The sequence below is a fragment of the Grus americana genome, chromosome 2, assembly GCF_028858705.1.
Source record: "Grus americana isolate bGruAme1 chromosome 2, bGruAme1.mat, whole genome shotgun sequence".
Lineage (NCBI taxonomy): Eukaryota > Metazoa > Chordata > Aves > Gruiformes > Gruidae > Grus > Grus americana.
In genome coordinates this window covers 47,331,071-47,351,743 of record NC_072853.1, presented here as the reverse complement: position 1 = coordinate 47,351,743, position 20,673 = coordinate 47,331,071, and the positions used below count along the sequence as shown (strand labels likewise).

Genomic DNA, 20,673 nt, shown 5'->3' with positions numbered 1-20,673 from the left:
ACAGCATATTAGCTAATATGAGTGTTAGGTTTATTTAGAAACAGCAAAGTTACTGTCTTCATTACATTTAATTAATTTGTTTTGTACCATATTCCAGGCAGATGCACGAGTACAGTAATGATCTTGATTTTTGATTGTGTACAATAGCTCTAGACATAGGCTCAAGATAGGAGGCTGTGATTAAAATGCATCAATCAGTTGTAAACTGAGTTATCAGTAGTACTGATGACTGATTACTGCTGAAGAGAGCACACTGATGCTGGATTAGCCTGCTTGCATTTACAGTAACAACTATAATGAAAATGCTGGTTTAGTAGTAGTAGGTAATTCTCTTTGTTATTCCCACGCCCTATCCCACCCCATTTCCCTTAATTGGAACTCTGTTTTTATGTAATCTTAGCTGACGCTATTTCTGACGCTATCTTCTGCTACCATCGGCTTATTTTCTAGATGGGAAGTGATGGAGTTTTGCGCCTCAGTAGTTCTGCTCTAAATAATGAATTCTTCGCATATGCAGCGCAAGGGTGGAAACAGAGATTGGCAGAAGGTAACTACCTCCTTGTTCTCAGATTTACCAAAGGTTAATTGTTTTTATGAAGAATGCCTCTGTTTCTACGTTGGAGAAATACTTTTAGAATAGAAAGTGTAATACACCAGTAATTCAGCAAAAGAAAAATTGCTGATTCCATTTTAAATTTACTGCACATTTTTACAGCTTGCTGTGGCAGCTTATTTTGACAGTTAAAAAAAAAAACAAGCATTTTCAGGCCAGCCTTGGAAACATAAATGCATGCAACTAAATCCTACCAATATACTTTTGAAATACTGATGTTATATGGTAAATTAAATCTTGCTATGTCACACTCACTTTTGTTTTTCTTTATTTTCATTTGGAATTGTTGGTTGACTGTAACAGAAATCACTGTATATCATCTTTGTATTTTTAATTTATAATTACCCATCTTAAGTTAATCCTTGACAACTTTTATTCAATATGTTAGTATTTGTTTTTTAGGAGAATTTACACCAGAAATGCAGTTGCGCATCAGACAAGAAATTGAAAAGGAAAAGAAAACAGAACCTTGGAAAGAAAAATTCTTTGAAAGGTTTTATGGTGAAAAGTAAGTACTGAAGCAAATAAAAGCATTTTTTCATTTTCTTTTAGGAGGAAATGAAAATATAATTCTCTGCTTCACATAACACAGTCATATGCTGTAAAACTTAATAAAGCAGTTATCAAAGGCAGTCATTCCCCAGTATAAGAAGTTGTGGGTAGAATTATAGTGGTGTGTCTGCACTTGCATTACAATTGCATTTTTAAAGGTTCATAACTCATCCATAAAAGTTCATTCCAAGGAGAGCTTAAGACACAAGGCCCAAGCATGTGAGTATTTTCTAATTATCTTTTCAAAGATATCATTAGGGCAATTGTCCCCTCCTGCAACGTATAAATACAGCTTCTACAGACTAGAAGACCAGTATAGATATTTCTGTAGTATGTGTTTATTTCTTTTATTTTTTCTAAGCTAGTTGCAAAGTTTCTGAAATCAAATAGTGGTTTTTATTGTTTGATTGAGATGGCCCTTTCCTGAAGTAGAATAATACCGTGTGGATATACAAAGTGGCAATGACTAGTCTAATTTTAGAAGTGAGATGCAAAGAATAAATACCCTTAAATGACTAAAATGACTTACGTGGTATCACTCCAGGTGCACAACTGTGGCAAGTCAGCACAATTTCATTGATGATGGCATTCTGCAGCAGTTGAAGATTTAGTTCTTATATTCTGGGTTTTTTAAAAAATAAAATTTTTAAGGAGATTCTCATCTTTATAAAATTGAAGAATCTTCCTTTTAAAAATTGCTGTAAAACTTAATCCATCAATACTTAGAATTACATCTCTGGTTTAAAAAATATTAAGTATTAAAAGTATTAATTATTATAAAGTATAAACTAGTTATTTTAATGTTACTGATTTTTTTTATTATTTTCAGGTATGTTTTAATGCAATTTATGAATATTACTTAGCAGACAAAAATGTGCCAAGGGAACCATCATCACATGAGATGTCTTAGTTTTGTTGTTAGATGTTTTTTACTTAGGAAATCCAGGTCACAGAGAACCCTTCATATAAGTGATTAGCTTACAAGATTAAGGCATTAAGTAAAGTATTTCTGCAGTAACAATGCTACTTCTTACAATCCACTGTCTTGGACCACTGGGAAATATAATGAAAACAAGGCAGCAAATGGACAGATCCATTTTAATATTTTATTTTGCACATCCTTGCTAGGTGCTTTCTCCCAGTGTGAATACTATTTCTACACCACTTTATCTTTAGATATAATGGAAATTCTAGGGTCTTATCATGGCAGACTTTCTCATTGCCAAGTGCTTAATTTCTTACTTAACAGCTTTGAGACCTCCATGTAGTCCAGACATTGATCCCTTTAGTTTCAAAAAATACTAATTAGGTTTTTAGGTAAGGAACATAATGGCTTTTCATTATGCATGTCAAGAGAAGAGTCGGTTACCAACCCTTCATGAAGGAAAGGGCTATGTAAGGTATTGACATGAGGCCTGCCACAAAAAGTAGAAGTTTAGTACCAGCAAAGCATGAGCACCTCACTCTAGCTGAAGCCTATTCCTCAGTCACAAATGACTGTCACATGCACGGAGAATGATACTCATAATTTTACAGAGCCAGCAGTCCTGCTGTGCTAGCTGAATGCTGGACACTGTAATGGTTGGCAGGTAATTACTCAGTCTTCAGTGATACATGTCATTTGGGTTGATAAGTTCCTGGCATCAACATTGTTATGCAAAATGTCATATTGCACATAATTTCTATTTTGACTACAGTATCGAATCTGGTCCCCCCTGCCCTTTTCCCAGCTTGCGTTGTTTCACTTGCATTCTTCTTCCTGGCTGTTTTGTAGGCAGATTCTACTACTTTGCTGCTTGGCCAAATTTAAGTACTTTTTCTCATTATTTACTCACCGAATGGTAGCTTTTGCTATAGTTTCCACCTTGTGTAAGTTCTCTCCCCTTTTTTCACTTTGGTTTTTAAACTTGCTTTGAGTATGATTGAGCTTTGTCTATTTTCTGCTATGTCGATTCAACAGAAGTAGCAGAGTTTGAAACTTCCCTGAGCCATTTCTCACAAGCACTGTCTGCAAAATGGATCTCTCCTGCAGTCTAACTTACTCAACTAACAGTCAATGTGGTATTTTTGCTCTGACTTCAGCTAATTTGATCTTTTAATATTCCATAAGTAAATTCAAGTTTCACCTTACAGTTAGAGAGGGACCATCAATAGATACAGAATCTTGTAAATATTTTTATATACTCCCCAGTTCATGGCATTCAAAGGCATTAGAGTGCTTCTTCCATGTAGCTCTATACAGTATATTTTTGTGTTTGCTCTTATCTCTACTCAGGCTGTTTATCTTAGGACTGCCAGTTGTAGTTTACTTCCATCCATTTATGTTCTCTTTCTACTTTCTCATGGTTGTTCATTTTTCCTCTCTCTGACTTTCTTTAAAAACAAAAAACTTCCTTCTGCAGTCATTTATCCAGAATCAGCTGATGCATGTCGCCAGAAATTCATGTTCTTCTGGCTTGTTGCCCCAGGATTGCAAGGATTATACTCTATTGTCTCAATATATTATTTCTTTTCCCACTCTTGAGAGAGTTACGTGTCAGGATAGTACTGCCAGCTCACTAAATCAAAGCTTTAATTTTGGGTAGACCTCCTCTAAATTTTATTGCTGATTTAATCCTTCATATTCTTCATTATTTTTTTTTTATCTATTCTCCCTGGTACTACTTTCACAACACTAGAATATCAGCATCCATATATCCTTAAGTAGCTGTTTGGGGTTTTTTTATTTGATGACTGACTGCCCTTACTTTCTCAGTTAATCCCGTCCTTATCAGCACTTTCCCTCATGGCTGTTTACTGCTGTCCTCATATTTTTGTGCTGTTTTGCAAACTTTGGGTGCCTGTTTCTCTAAGGAAGGTGATAGATCAGCTGTTTATCTTACAATCTGAGATTGCCTTAAACAAGCTGATCTTGAGTCTTCTCCTTTTGAAAGCCTTTTTCTTCACTGCAGTATCTTCTTCAAGATAGTATTTCCATTACTGCAGAAAACCAACTAAGATTCAGTACATGTTTTGCTGGCCTTAATCCTGCATTATCTTATTTTTCTTACACTTCTTCCTCTTCAGTATGTTACTAGAATGCGTGTATTTGCGTAGTGTTCAAGTGACAGTTGCATTCACCTTTATCCTGTCCTTCATTTTGTTGCTGATTTTCATTCCATAAAGACAACTACCAGGCAATAGGCAATACCATTTCGTGATGTAAGCCAGCTAGAGAAAATAGACCACTGATTTTGTTTTGAGTAATGCAGTGGATTTCTTTACCCTCTTCATTTTCCTGAGATAACTTTTGCTCATTTACACAAGGAATTTTAGAGACAGGAAGTTACTCACCTAAACCTAGGTAAACTAAACTTTACTCACCTTAACTTATAACCTAAACTTAGACTATATAGGAAACCTATAGTCTATTCAGAAGAAGGACACATCTTCTGAAATGCATTTAATGTGGGAGATGTAAATTTGCTGTTCTGAATTGCTCTCTAGAGGATCCTTCCTCAGCGTATTAATGGCATAGGGAATCTTTGTGCATATTAAGTGACTAGTAGTAGGCGATATTAATAATTACCCTGAGAGTGCTTTTTTGGTTACCAATTCCAGCCTGGGTTTTTAGTGTGTGTTTATGGCTATCACTGTAATGCATCTGTTCGGTATTTTTAAAATGTGCAACCACAGATTTTGATTTTTTACATATTTATTCTGTACTTTCATATACATGGGCCTTTGTGATCTCTGTATCCTCTGGCTGCACACTGACAAGTTATCTTGCTTCCATAATTTCTGAATGTCTTTTTTGCTCGCTTATTTCCATATTATTCTTTACTTTCTGATTAAAATGAGAACCAAGATCAAACTTGTATTAATTAGATTCAAACATCCCTAAGACCATGAAATTTATTTTAAGGCCTCCATCCAAGCTTTTGTGTATCTTCTGCTATTACGGAATTGCTGAGTCACAGTCTGCTTGGAAAATCTTAATAAAGATACTGAAACACCTGTACTCCAATTGTCCTTAGAAGGAAATGAGGATGTCAGAGTGCATATATTTTTAAATATAACCAATTTCTCCAGCTTTTAGCTTTTGTTTTGTTTTGCTTTGTTGTGGTTTTTTGTTGGTTTGGTTTTTTTTTTTAAATCTATTGAAGTAATAAAACTTTTTTTAAACTAATACTTTCAGGACCAAAGGTAAGAAAATCTCCAGAAGAGAAGTATACATAGGAATGGTTCCTTTGCACTTCATCCCTGAGAATGAATGCATAGATTATAAATATGTGTCTTTTTAGCTCCTTAAGAATGTTAAACTTCTTTTTAATTATAGTGAAATCGAATGAATAATATATACATAGATCTGTTTATTTAGAAATAGTTTTTATCTTAAATGTAGTATTTAGTTTGCTGAAAGAATGGAGCAAAACGACACAAGCTGTCAACTGCAATCTTTATAATTGACTTTTGAGTTGTAAAATGAGGCTGAAGTGGAGTTATTTTGATTTTTATCATAAATTTGAAATGACTTTCAAATTACAAAACTGAAGCACGTGCTTTGTCGTATTAGTTTTAGGTACAGTTTTTTCTTTAAAGTACAGCTTTTAAGCCATATTGCTGGCTGTGCTGATCCTAAATGCAGGTGTAGGAGGAAAAAGGGATTTCCTTTAGAACTGTTACTGATGAAGAAGATATAGTTGTGCATTTGCTCTGCAATGCAAGCTGTAATAGTATTGCAGTGCTGGTATTAAAAAAAAAAAAGGCAGCAAAACCAAACACTGAAATGTGTGCAGCTTGCCTTTCTGTTTCATTGAAGTGCCAAATAGTTAAATAATACATTATTTATTTTTAAAATATTTAAGTTTCTTAACTCTGGTAAGAAAATCTGGATAGTTAGTTTCCCAAAATATATAAAACTATATCTACAACCATATAAATTAGTCACCCACCACTTAACCAAACCACTGTTTTAAATGGGAAAATATGTCCTTTTTGTAAATAAAAGATGGGGGCAAGAAATACGATCTTATTCCTTTATCGTGTCTGTGATGAAAATACCTTTTTAATTTGTGTGTTTTTATTTAGATTGGGAATGTCAAGAGGAGAATCAATGAAACTCACTGCAGCGCAGAACAATGATGAAGATGAAAGCAATTCTTTCTGTGAATCTTCTGGTACACCTGGTCCTTCTAAGCAAGCAACCTTTGAGGACCAAGAAAAGAAAGGTGCTAAAATTCCACCTTTACCAGAAAGAGATTATTGTCCGTCTCTTTGCAATATGGAACGGGTTCCTGTCAAGGATCTAATGGCAGACTCAGAGGATATTCTGATACCTGAAGAATCAATCATTCAGGAGGAGATTGCTGAAGAGGTTGAGACAAGTATTTGTGAATGCCAAGAGGAGAACCATAAAACAGAACATGAGTTTTCTGAGGAGTCAGTAAGTCCAGCTGGCACAAATGAAGAAACAGAGGCAGTGCAGCTTGCAGACAGCACTGAGTCCTGTGTCATGATGAATGATGTAACTGATACTGTATCTCACATTGAAATTAAAGTGGAGTTGAAGTCAGAATGCCCTCAGGAGGAGATGTCAGTTGTGATAGATCAGCTGGAGGATTGTGTGTCACCAGCACAATCAGCTTCATCCACAAACTCAGTCAGTGATACAGCAGAGAAGGATTCTGAGTCTGCAAAAGAGCTAATTGCACCAGAAATGCAAAATGCTGCTCTGGAAGGCTCCTTGTTCACTGGCGGAGGCATCACAGTGGATATGGAGCTTCAAAGTGACCCTGAGGAACAGTTATCTGAGAATGCTTGTATTTCTGAAACTTCCTTTTCCTCAGGAAGTCCAGAAGGACCATGTGTTTGTATTGCCTCTCCTGGAGGAGACACTCAGTCAACTTCAGAGGAACCCTGTACTCCAGCATCTCTTGAAACAGCTTGCTCATCTGAAGTGTCCAGTACTGAAAACACTGAAGGTGATATTCAGCAAAAGTCCAGTGATGAAAACTTGCACACACCTTTAATGTCAGAAATCTCTCCAATGTCCACCTCGCCTGTAACCTCAGAAGCATCTCTGATGTCAAATTTGCCTTTAACATCAGAGGCATCACCAGCTTCTAATTTACCTTTAACATCAGAAACATCTCCAATGTCTGATTTGCCTTTAACATCAGAAACATCTTCAGTATCTTCTGTTCTTCTAACTTCTGAAACATCCGTGGCAAATAGCTTGCCTCTTCCATCAGAGACATCTCCAGTTTCTAATTCCCCAAGCAATGAAAGACTTGTTTTGCAACAAAGGAAATCACCATGTTTGTTGGAAGACTCCCTTCCCACTTTGAAAGAAGAAAGCTCTGCCATTCCTAAGGTGGTTCAGGAAGAGAATCTTGTTGTTCAGCCAAAGCAACTTCAGAGTGCCCCTGAAAATATGAAAGTTGGTCCACTAACAATTATACCTGATACTTCAGTATTGGAAGAGCCTCAAAGCAAAAACCTCAGTCATCAGCCATGTACGTCACATTCTGAAACTGAGAAATCTTACATTGCATCCATCCCAGAACACTCTCCTCCAGAGGTGATCAAAATTAAAAATCATAGTGTTCAGCAAAGAGGTGACAAGAAAGGTACACTCTTGCCATCAGAGGTAGCGGTCTTACCAGAAGGATCAGTTGGCAAAAATATCGAACTGCTTCCATCAAAGCCACATGATAAACTATATACCTCATCTCTAGAGAAAGCTACATTCTCTGAAGTGTGCAGAAGTAAATCTCACAAGCTAACAGGCAGCACCCAAAGCCGTCTTGAGAGTTCACATTCTTCCAAGTCATTAGAACCCACAAAATCACCTGAAGTGAGGAATGAAAGTAGAGACCCAGAGATCCCAAAGAGGAAAACAGCAGAACAACACAGTTTTGGAATCTGCAAAGAGAAGAGAGCTAGAATAGACGATGATCAGCCTAACCGTAGTGCTTCATCAACGAGTCCATCTGATAAAGATCAGCCACCCAGAGAAGAACCCCGAGTTCCACCCCTTAAGGTAAAGTAATGAATAAACAGGCTGACTTGGAAATGAAAGTTTTATTATCTCTCTCCTACTGACTGCATGCAGACACAGTGCATGGTGTATTTTTTGTGGAGGTGTGAGGGGTTAGTTATGATGGTTTTGCTTTTACTATTACATTCCTACCATGCCAAATTACTTCTGACGTGAATATACCTATAGTTGTTCAGTCAGGGTCTTTACAACAAAATTGCTTTTGTGAGAGAGAAAGTTTTCCAGGATCTACAGCTTATTCTACTTCAAGAGCTTCCCCATCATTTACACAGTGCTACTTGGTTTTCTAATTGCCCAGCTGTATCATCCGCTTGTTTTCCTGTGGATGACTTCTCCAACAAGCACAAATAATAAATGTTACCATAACCAATACTAAGAAAAAGAACCAGTGCCTTAATCCAGCAAGAGAACCTAGAGTCAGAATAGCTGGAGATCCTTTGCAAGCCCAGGGCTTGGGGTAGGCTGAAGTATAAGAATTCCCTGTAGAATTAATTGGAAACAGAGACCTGGCTATCAGGGGGAAGCGTCTAATCAATGTGTGTATAGATATCTTTGTTAATGGCAAAGCACACGGTAAAAAAGATACACCAGCTAAGCAAACTCTTTTATGTGCATCATTCTGCTATGTAAGAAAGTAAATTCCAGTTAAAAGCTTTTTTTTTTCCCCTAACAGAGGGATCTATAGATTTAGTTATATATAGGCTCAGCTTTTGACCCTTTTAATTTTGTACATGATGACATCAGCCAAGTTTTAGATCCAATTTGCTGAACTTAAGCCGTTGACTTTGCAATACTAGTTCCTGATTATTCAGAAATACCCTTTTCTGCATTTATTTTTAACTGCTGCAATCACTGAACATTGTTAATATGGCCAGGAGGGCAAATAGGCTAACTGTTTTAATCACTAGTGCAGCAGCATATTTCAACTAATTTATTTTTATGAGCAGTGATGCAATTGGAAGTTAGCCCATTCTGAGTTTAGTGATATTATTTCATATTTGTAAGGTCTCTATCTAGCCTAATAAATTCTAATCATTCTCTAAGCACAAAGGAAAATAGATCACTAGGGAATAAAAAAAGGTCATGACTATAATAATAAAAATAATCAAGCACTTAGAGCTTTAGCAGTTCTGGTGATGCAAAGTAGAAACTGAAAAAAGTTGCTACTGAAACAGAAAGTAAAATCTTTTGAAGTAATTGTGAATTTGTGATATTCTTTAAAACACATTTATGTAAATGTTAAAGCCTCACAATATTAGGCATGAGTGTTTATTTATAAGCCAAAACTTTAACTGCTAGGAAAAGTGAAGTATTCCAGCCCTCCAGACCAGCACTGAGTTGTATGGTTATATAAATGGTTATATATTACAATACTATCTTACTATTGATTTCCACTGATGTCTTATGGAAAATCAGATGCTGTCAGTCTTGCACAGTCTTACCAATTGAATCTCCCTGAAGCGTCCAGTCAGTGAATGAGAATACTAAAAAATTGGCAAGCATTTCCAAATAATTTTGGACAATCAATTCTAGTCTGGTTTTTGTGTAACAAATATTTGGCTCCTGGGTCATCTTACCAACAAACCCCTATCCTTTGTTATTAAAAGAGGAAAAAGAACCCCGGTTCCCCTAAATCATTCTGCTACATGGCTCTCACTTTCTGTCATACCTTATGACTACTTTTTCTACAAATACTACCTAGTTTTCTTCTCAGTTCCTTTCAGAAGAGAAGTTACAGCATTAACCACTAAGTCCTATTACTGTGGACAGCCGGTAAACATATGTCCCTTTTAAGAAATGGAAATGTATTTTTGCCTACCTTTGAGTATTCCGAGTGTATGAGTTATAAAGTGGTCCCAGGACTCTTAATCTCTAATCCTGAAAACAGATGTGTCTAACTGGAAACATACTAATAATCCCGGTGATTTTACAGGTTATTATTTTGCTTAAAGTTTTAGGTATTTAAAACTTTAATATTTGCGTTTTTAATATTTGTAGATTTGGGGATTTTGGTTTTGAAAAGCAGTAGTGTAGGAGGTATCTCAGGGATGTACTAAAGTGAATCTCTTAAAATTGCGAGAGAGGAAGGGAAAGGCATGTCCTTTGGTTAGAGCTGTGGTATGAAAGAAGTGAATAAAGTGCTCTGTGGTGTAACATGAAAAATAGTGGAGACACTGCTACGTCCTATCTAAAGGCAAGGTTTGTTGTCTGGTATATAAGCGAAAGACGGGCTGTTCCTAATCTCTTAGTCAGTGGAGACCACGGAGCAAAAGCACTACATGATCATTACTTTTTCACACATTTGCAGCAAGTGCTTAGTTGTAGGCTCTTTTCCAGTATCATTGCACTAGGCTTGTTGATCTTCTCAGTTAGATACACAGCCGATAAAACAGGTCTGACAAATTGTATCAGATAAGCATCATGTTGTCATCCAGTTCAATCTTTCTTCCTGTCAGAAGGAACAACATGAGTAGGCCAGTACAGGTGTCAGTTATTCATGCTGGAGGATGCTAAAATACTGCAGTGTAAATATCATTAATTTTTTAGCAGTTTTCTGTCCAGCTGCACTGAGCAGTAATTCCCTTCATTACCTTTCTCTGACCCTTTTAAGAGACAGCTGGTGATTTTTAGCCAGTCAACGATCTCATTAAAATTTTTGGGTTTTTTTCTTCCTTTAGATTCAGCTTTCAAAAATTGGACCACCTTTCATCATCAAGAGCCAACCTGTTTCTAAGCCAGAACCTCGAGTTTCCCCAAGTACATCGGTCAGCAGTGGGAGAAATACTGGGGCTAGAACTCTTGCAGATATCAAAGCAAGAGCTCAGCAAGCAAGAGCCCAAAGAGAAGCTGCAGCTGCAGCAGCCGTGGCAGCAGCTGCTAGCATAGTCTCTGGAGCAATGGGGACCCCATGCGAAGGTGGGAAGACAAGAACACTGGCACACATCAAGGAGCAAACAAAGGCCAAGCTATTTGCAAAGCATCAAGCCAGAGCTCATTTACTCCAGACTAATAAAGAATCAAAGTCGCAGTTCGGCTTAAAGGAAAGTACCTCATCTCTGGAGATACCAACTTCTACTGACACAAAGATTGAAGGTTCTACCGGTGTCATTATAGTTAATCCTAACTGCAGGTCCCCTAGCAACAAGTCTGCTCATCACCGTGAGACTACCGCTTTATTGCAGCAGCCACTTAACACAGCTACATTACCAGAAACTGCTACTGAGATATCTGTGCACAGTTCTGATGAAAATATACCTATGCCACAATTGTGTGAGAAAATTATTTCATCTACCTCTACTGAAAGTAACAGTGTGCCAGTGCTTTATAATAAAAGTTCAGTCTCTGTGTCTGTTTGCAGCACTGCTATGTCTGGAGCAATTAAAGAACTTTCTTTTGCAAGTTCTGTTGATAAATCCTCTGTTTTAATGTCTGTTGACAGTGCAAACACAGCAGTTTCAGCTTGTAATATAAATATGCTGAAAACCATCCAAGGGGCTGATACTCCATGCATAACTATTGGACCAAAATGTATTGATAACAGTAACATACCAGTCTCCATAGACAATACGGTCTCATCAAATGCCATCGATGACAAAAGGTTGCTGATACCGAGTAGCAATGCGAATAATGCAGTCTCCAGTCATTATGCCACTGTGCCAGCTTCATCTATTGCAAATAATTTGCCAAATCATCTCTCTGGTAGTTCTGTACTGATTCCCCCAGTGGGGACTACCAACAGATTTTCTTCTGATAAGATAGCCATAACTGGGTGTAATGAGCAAAGCACTGTCTCCATTCATACTACCGTTAGGTCAGCTTTAAGTTGCAGTGAGGCCCTTGCAGTAGCAGATTCTGTTGGAAGGCCACCCATGTCCATGTTTACTGGTAACATGGTGACGATAAGCTCTTATGATAATGCTACTAAACTAAATGCCGATCTCTTAGAAAAAAGCTCTGGAGCAAGAAACCGAATGGATGTCTCTGGTAAATCTCAGCCGGTGAGCTTTACACAAACTGCCATGAATAGGTCTATTCCTTGCAAAGTCATTGTTGACCACACTACAAATCCGAATTCCAGTCTGTCACTTTCTTCTTCTATTGAAAATGCAGAGAGCAGCATTGACCTGCAGAGCAGACCTGTAAGGACAGAAGCTGCCTTACAAAGTATAGCCTGTCCTCAGGTATCTGTCATAAGCAGGCCTGAAGTGGTCTCTAATGAAAGCCTTGAGCACAGTTCCAGCTTTATCACCATTACAGCAAAGCAGGACAGCAAGAACTTGCAGGCAGGTTGTTCAAGTCTTCGAGAAGTGCCTCTTGCTCCTCAAGATAAACTAATTGAGGTGATTACTCCCAGCCAAGGTTTTGCTGAGCAATTAAGAGGTCCTTCAGCATTTAAAAATGAAGCAGACGCTGTCTGTGCCGGTCAGTATAACACTAACAATAGAATTTGTTGGCATGATGAAGAGGCAATGAGTACAGACCAGCCAGTGGTGAGCCATCTTAACTCCGGTAAGCATAAGGAATATGCAGAGCAAAACTGCTTAAAAAATGTCAAAACTGAACCTTCCAGTTACACACAAATGTCAGAGCTGCAATCCAGGAGTCTTTTGACGAGCATTGCTGTTCCTGTTAAATCGGAAACTAATGAGTCTGACAAATGCTTCAGGATGGACACCGAGGATTTTACAGGACCTGAAATGCCTGCCCAGACTGCAGAAATCGCCACAAGCGTGCAGCCGCCGCAGACCTCCAAGACATCCATCACGGACTCCATGGAAGACTCCCTGTCCCTGACAACAGAAACCCTAAAGAGAGTTACCAGTGCCGGGGGCTCTAGCTGTCGCTTGTCGTCAGTGGAGGCCAACAATCCTTTAGTGACACAGTTACTGCAAGGCAATCTGCCTTTAGAGAAAGTGCTGCCGCAGCCCAGATCAGGAGCCAAACTAGAAATTAACAGGCTTCCCTTGCCTTTGCAAACTACCTCAGTATGTAAAACAGCAGTGTCCGAGAGAAATATTATTGAACATCCTTCCAACTCTCCTAATCCAGATGGTAAAGGATTTACAGCAGGCAGCATAGCCCCGCTACAAATCAGAAAGCGTGAAAACCATCCGAAAAAGAGGATGGCCAGGACTGTAGGGGAACACGCTCAAATTAAATGTGAGCCTGGGAAGGTGTCAATGGACACAGATGTTAAAGTGGCTCCTTGTGTAATTAGTTCCAGCATGAATCAGCTAGGGCATGGTCAGCCATTTAAGCAGGAGTGGCTGAACAAACATGGCATTCAGAGCCGAATCGCTCACAGCCCAGAGATCAAGCAGCAGAAGAGGCCATTGCCTTCATGCAGTTTCCAGCAGAGCTTATTTCACATTGATAAAAATGGCAGCTTTCATGCAGAAGCTAGTACCTCACATAGACAGCATTTTTACCAAATGTCCATGGCTGCAAGAGGCCCCATTCCTACGGCAGCTTTGTTGCAAACTACTTCAAAAGGCCCACCTGGCTGCAATGCATTTGCTTTTAGCAGACACCTGGAACAGAAGGGCTTGGGAGACGTGAATATTTCTACAGCAGCTCACCAGCTGAGGCTAGGAAGTGTGTTTTCCCCTAATATTCAAATTAAGGAAGGTGATGACATTGCCAGTGCCTCTCAAACTCTGCAGAGTAAAACATTAGTGCATCCCCCTCCGCCCCCTCCACCCCTGCCACCTCCTCCCCCTCCTCACCCAAGTGCAGAAGTCCCCTCTGATCAAAAACAACCGACAGTTACTATGGAAACCACTAAAAGACTGAGTTGGCCTCAGCCAGCAAGCATCTGTAGCAATATAAAATCTGAACCTATTTCTTTTGAGGAAGGTTTAAGCAGCAGCTGCGAACTGGGCATGAAACAAGCTTCCTATGATCAGAACGAAGTGAAAGAACAGTTAAAAGCGTTTGCATTAAAAAATGCAGATTTCTCTTCCTATTTACTTTCTGAGCCACAGAAGCCTTTTACCCAACTTGCTGCTCAGAAAATACAGACGCAGCACCCACAGCAGCAGCAGCAGCAGCTCTGTGGAAATTATCCAACAATACACTTCGGTAGCACAAGCTTCAAAAGGGCAGCATCTGCAATTGAGAAATCGATTGGGATTTTAGGAGGTGGCTCAAGCACTGCCACAGGCCTGTCTAACCAGAACGCGCAGATCCCGGTTCAGAAATTTGCTGACAGCAGCAATGCCGATGAACTGGAACTGAAATGCTCTTGCAGGCTGAAAGCCATGATCGTGTGCAAAGGCTGTGGAGCCTTCTGTCATGATGACTGCATAGGGCCTTCCAAACTGTGTGTAGCTTGCCTGGTTGTACGGTAGGAACTGAATCAAAGATGCAGTATCCCTTATCAGCGCGGGAGAGCAGGACAAAGGAACAAAGAAATTGGAACAGTTTAGACCACTAATGGTTTGCAATTAGTTGATTGATTTTTTTTTTAATTGTTTGTTTGTTTGTTTTTTTCTTCCACATGGTGCTTTCAGAATTTAGTTATTCCTGCCTGAGTGCCATTTTCTGGGAAGAAGAGGAAACCTGTAGAAGTAGTTTTAAAAAAAAACAAGATAGCCTTGTTACTGAAGCTTCTATGAGCTCTCTTGTTGTACTAAAAAAAAGCATTAATGCATGTCATTCCCTAGCTTCTATTTATTTGCACAAAGTGCAGCACGTTTTTTCTCCACTTTTTGATAGTTGATACAAGCAGGTTAAAGATCAGTGGAAGAATAACTGCAAGAAGTGGAGTAACTATGCAGAATGAATAACACACTGAAGAGCAACCGTTTTGATTGGGGTTGTGGCAAGGTGTGGGGTATCAGCCATCGTAGCTTCTAAGTCAGTTTGCAGTTTTTCTGCTGGAAGGATTGTTTTCTTCAATTGACTTTCACTACCTAGAGCTAAAATACAGTCACTTCACTTAGCCAAAAACAAAAAAAAAGAGGAATTTAGATTGTTAGAGGGGTTTCCTTACATGCCTGCCAGGGACTATGGAACTCATCATCTCTTCTTGTTGATTCCTTGAGAAAGATTTGTGTATGCAGTGGGTTAGTGGGACCAACACTGGAATTACATTGGCTTCAGTAGACTCTGGAGAAAGTAAATTCTCTACTGGGTATTAGAAATTTGTTTTCTCTTCCTATTTCCCACTCGAATATTCTTTCTTTGTATCTATTTCTCTAATCTGTCAACTCGGTTTGTCAGTCTCAAATACATACATACATATATATATATATAGGGTCAGACTTATGTAATAGGTTCTGGATGTTTTAGCCTTCCCGTGGCCTAAAAATGATGCGTTCTTATGATGAATGAATAAGGAAAGACTCTAATTGAGTATTGATTGAATATTAGAGTATCAGTTGTTTTTCCTCTTATGTGAGTTACTCTAAATAGTATATCAGAGTTTTGCCATTTAAAGTATTTCTTAGAATTACTTACAACACTGACCTTTTTTTTTTCTCAGAGTTCAGACCCCTTACTCTACCTTTTAGACATTTGAAAACAAAAAGGCATTGTTAAAAGGGATACTGCATCTTTAAAGTAATCTTCAGTATTTATCCAGTACTGTATTTACATTTAGGACTATAGCTGCATTCCAGATGCGCTAGCCACCATAACAGCAGAGAAGAAAAATGATAATTTTGGGGCCCTATTCACCTAAAAGGAAAATATTATAAAGGGATAAAGCACATGCAGTTGCTGGGGAGATGAAAATACCTTGGGTTTTTTTACTCCCACTTCAAGAACACAAAATGTGGAGTGCAAGTCATCCATCTGCCAATATGTGGTTGGGTCTGCCCAAATGTCAGCATCAGAGAAATGTTATTTTTACCATTACAGTAGAACCTCACTAATCCAAAGACCTTACAGTCTGCTCCAGAAAACTGATTTTCTTTCCACAATTCTCAGAGAGCAATGTAGTAAGAATGTGTGAGATGTAATACTGCTTGGATTTCATGATGCATTTACTGTTGCATTCTGAAATATTAATGTGAATGATAGAACTACATTTAAGAAATAAAAACTATACTACATTTTACACTATTTTTTTTTTTACTATGACCTTTGTTTGCGTACTTATTCATAAGCTGTATCTGGTCTCCCTGATGTGAGTGCATATTAGTGAAGTTCTACTGAATGGAGGAACCACATTTATTTTCTTGTGGGACCATTTTCACAAACATGATAAATGCCATTTGTTGTCTTAAAAGTGAGCTGGAATATCTACAACATACATTCCTGTCATAGGAAGCTCTATGGTGCACCTTGATGTTCTCTTTTATTGTAATTAGCAACATATCAATATTATTTTTGACACTGTGTGGTACAAAGGCCATTTATAATTACACTAAAAAATTTGTTGCTGATACAATAATATATTTTTTCTATACAAAAGTGCTCCTTAGTATGACATGTGAGTGAAGAAACAGCTTCTCAGCACTTTCGGGTCTTCTGGTAGGAAAATAAGCCAGCCAAGCAAAAACGTAAAAGTAACCACATGAAAATTAGCATCCAGTGCTATGCCAGCTGCTGGCAAAACAGTGACTGGAAAATACTCATGAGTAAGCATGAGTGTAGTCAGTAAATGCATATCAAATTCATATTTGAGGAGCCTTTGTATCGGAATTGTATTGCATTGTATTTATACTTGGTAGAGGTAGGATACTTCTATTTAAAATAAAGAGAGCAACCAGTCTTAGACTTGTAATAACCTGTGTTTATATAAGCCTGCTGGGAATCCTTATTTCTAGCTCAGGTTTTCCTGTCCACAGCACCTAAGTCAACATTTGTTTGTACTTACATCTTGAAATACTTCTTGTATTGACTGACATAATATAGAAATAAATTCCGGCCACAAAATAGTTTTATGTTGTTCAAAGGATAAGAGTGTGACTAATGTGGTAGGTAACTCATTCATGTCATGTTGTCATTTTTGTATGAGGATTGCAACTTGCATGTGTGAGGTCATGATAAAATGTTGTTTAAAATGGCATTAGACTGGATGGTGCTATGTTATATTACACAACTGACCAAACTCTTCTGTAGTGCAGTTCCACTCCTTTCATTCTTGAGTCGTTGGAGATGCACCAGGAATAAATCTGACCAATTAGTTAGCAACAGTCATGAAGTGTTGTTACAGATGATAGTTTTAGGGTATTAAAATACTCAAAAGCAACTGGGGTGATACCAGAGCCTGACTGAATCCTAGTGTGACTGAAAACCTTACTTGGATTCCAGTATCACACAAATGCCTGGGGGGAGAGTGACCCTTGGTCTTTAATAAGAACACAATCGCATTTAGAGGTTAATTTTGAATGACTTCTTTTTTTGTTCGATTGTCCAGGTTTCAGGCCCAATGTCATTGTGTTTTCTAATGACCATGCAGTTTGCACCGTGGGGTGTTAATAGTTTATGCACTGAAAAGTGGTGAAAGAATTGCTTAAGAACACACTGCTCTATGTTTGCGTGTACGTACGTATGTGTCCCAATGTCCAGCATGTATAATTTACCTTTTTTTTTTTTTTTTAAAATCTCCAAAATTGTTCCCCCACTCCTACCCCTGGAGCAGCACTTTTGGGTGAGAGGGAGAAACTCTTTTTTTTTTTTTCTTTCCTCCCTCTTTATTGTTTTAATTGCATACCTGTGAGATATGCAGATAACGTTAGGGCATTTGCAGTGTGTGTGTTTGTATGTTCCTGTTCTGAACTAATTTTCCAAGCAGAAACTCCCTTTGAAATAATGTTTTTTTAAAAAAATATTAAGAAATGGTGAACTGGATGCTCCCTGTTTGCATTTTATTTATCTGCTGAGGTCTAGTACATGAAATAGTGTTTAAAAGACAAAAATCAAGGTTGAGCCATAAAGCAAAAGGTATATTCTCTGTACTATAGACTTTCTTCTTGAGGGTGGTGCATGTTGTCAGGGTACGCTACAGAACGTGCAGGTGGTTTTTCAGGGCCCTGCAATTCCTTGCACAGTTTTTAAGCTGGTGCATATGGTGCTTTATAATGCAATTTCTGAAGTAAAATTACCTTATGCTGCACCCCCTTCCCCTTATAAACACACGCACAATTTCAGAATCGTTATTGTAGCCTCTGGTTTAGCAGTTTCTCCAAGGTGTGGTGAAGTACCAGGATAAACACTCAAGATGAGCTGAGAAGTGTCACCGAAAGGGATCATTTTAGCTGACACACGTGAAGGGCCCTGCTCTGAACACTGAATGACTTCTGCAGTCTCCTGGCAGCAGCGCGGCGGTTCGTCTTCTGCGGCTCTGCAGAACACTGGGGGGGGAAGCGACAAAATATTCAGTGGATTTATCACGGACCTGTGTAGCTAAATGTTTCTGAATCTATGAAATCCTGTTGTCTTCGGTCATCATGCTTTGTCACTGTAAAACCAACGAAAAGAAAAAAAAAAAGCATTTTTTAGTCTAATTTAAGGAGCTGCTTCTTTTATAGCACATAATATTTCGCTTTGTACTATATTTGATAGTTAAAGAATAATTTAGTCCGTAGAATAACTTTGTTGTATTTGTACTGTTCATGAATGTTACAAGAAAAGTGCTTTACTTTGTTGCCATAATTCTCTTGTACTGCTGTAAAATATTTTTTCTGCTTTACGGAAACTTAACTCGATTCACATTTTCAGTACAGGGTTTTTTGTGTGTATGTATTTTTTATTTTTTTTGTCAGTATTCTGAATGTTTACATCTGTTTGACATTAGCCATTCTATGCCTTTATAGGGCAGTATTACTCCTGCAGTATAACAGCAATGTGAAATCCACTCATACCTAACATGCATGAGAAATACAGATTTATTGGGGAGATCCCTAACGTGCATAGATATTTTTTTCTATCCGCATTCAGTGAAGTAAATACCCTCCTTCAGTCCTCTACCAAAGAAAATATTATTCCCACAGGACAAGCTCGGAAAGTGGTTCTCTGAATCTTCAGAAGGGGGTGTAGTTGGTTTCAGCGGGATTGCTACAGTTTAGTGCTGTTATGCTTTGCTTTGTTACCCCACCAGACGCGACTGACTGGGTGAAACAAGTATTCGAGCAATTTTTTTGTTTCAAGACAGTGTTTTGTTTAGAATTCAGGGATCATGCTTTCTTTAATGGTGCTGTTTGTTTTATTTTTTTTTTTAAGAAAACAACATTTTGTTGCCTACAGAAATGACCATTCACAAAACCATAAATTAAATAAAATAATTTGTCTTCATAACTTCTCTCTTTTCCCTTTCCTTTTCCCCTTCCCTATCCCTTGAAAATAACAACTTGGGCTTCAATATTAAAATATTCTGAAAAAAAAATAAAGAGATAAAATAATATTTGTCATTTGTTTATTTATTTTATGTTCAGTGCCTTAGGCAGGAGATCCTGCTTGTGCACATCCATTGTATGTACAGGTTGGTGACATAGAAATGTGAGAGAAAAATCAGTCCTTTGTAAAGGATTTTTAAATGACAATGATGTAAGACATAGTCTGAATGACTTCTGATGTAACTCAAGTATTAATCATCTTATACTAGTAAAATAAAACTAGGTGTTGTATATTAAGTTGTTGTAAGTAGAATAGTTTGTGGATGAAAGTGATTATATTGCTTTGGGTAGTTAATGCCGGGTATATTTTAGCACTTTGCCCCCATCTGCAACCCTGTCCACAACACACTTGACAACTCCGCATCCAGGCACACATCTCCATCATTCCTCATCCCCACAGCAGAAGAAATTAAATGTCCGTAGTACATGAAAGGCTACCGGTCCAAGTTACGTTCCTCAAACCGGTTACCCTTTGAAGTCCGGAAGGCCTTCCCGAAATAGAATTTCAGTAGCCATTATATTAAAAATAAATTCTTAAAAAGTTTTCAGCATTTTACCTTTCAAAGAGATGTTCAAGTGCTAGTGGTTAGGGTGAAAGTGGGTGGGCAACAAACAGCTTTTTCATGGGCCTGCTCAGAAATATGAGAACAGTGCTTCTTAAACACCATCTTCTGTCCAGCCTCCTGGCATCATTATTTCAGATGTGGTACCGGCTGAGGGTCTTGTTAGCAGCGAATGGCAGCCCCTTCTGCCACCATCTGCCCAAATCCAGAAAGAAGGCAGCGCCACCCTAAGCAGTCTGATCCAATGACCTTTTTTCCATATCCAATACCCACCCGGCAAACTCCCTCAGCTAGTACTGTCATTGCCAAGGTCTGCTTAGATATTTGTCATTGCATGGGGCGGTATGAAATCAGGGACCAGCTCTGCTTCTGACAGCAATAGTTTTTCAAGCTAATTTCTTTTCACAATTTTTCCTCTAAACAATGGAATGCAAATCCGCACTAGCTAAATAGGCACTTTTGTCCCTTTTCCTTTTTTTTTTTTTTTAAACACGTACACTATTTCTGCACATTTTTATTCGATCTTAAATAAATATTTGGTTGTTCTGTGGTGTTTGC

General features: G+C 38.2%; 1 protein-coding gene across 2 annotated transcripts in view; it reads left to right on the top strand.

Annotated features, from left to right (window-relative positions):
* The window catches only part of ASXL3 (ASXL transcriptional regulator 3), a 76,131-nt gene extending 56,433 nt beyond the window's left edge, over positions 1 to 19,698 (top strand). For both annotated transcript variants that reach the window (XM_054817726.1, XM_054817727.1), the window contains exons 7-10: positions 451 to 547; positions 1,016 to 1,121; positions 6,236 to 8,189; positions 10,886 to 19,698. In XM_054817726.1, coding sequence (XP_054673701.1) covers positions 451 to 547; positions 1,016 to 1,121; positions 6,236 to 8,189; positions 10,886 to 14,557 — 5,829 coding nt within the window. In that variant the 3' untranslated portion in view covers positions 14,558 to 19,698. The remainder of the gene's footprint in view (positions 1 to 450; positions 548 to 1,015; positions 1,122 to 6,235; positions 8,190 to 10,885) is intronic.
* The last annotated feature ends 975 nt before the right edge of the window (positions 19,699 to 20,673 follow it).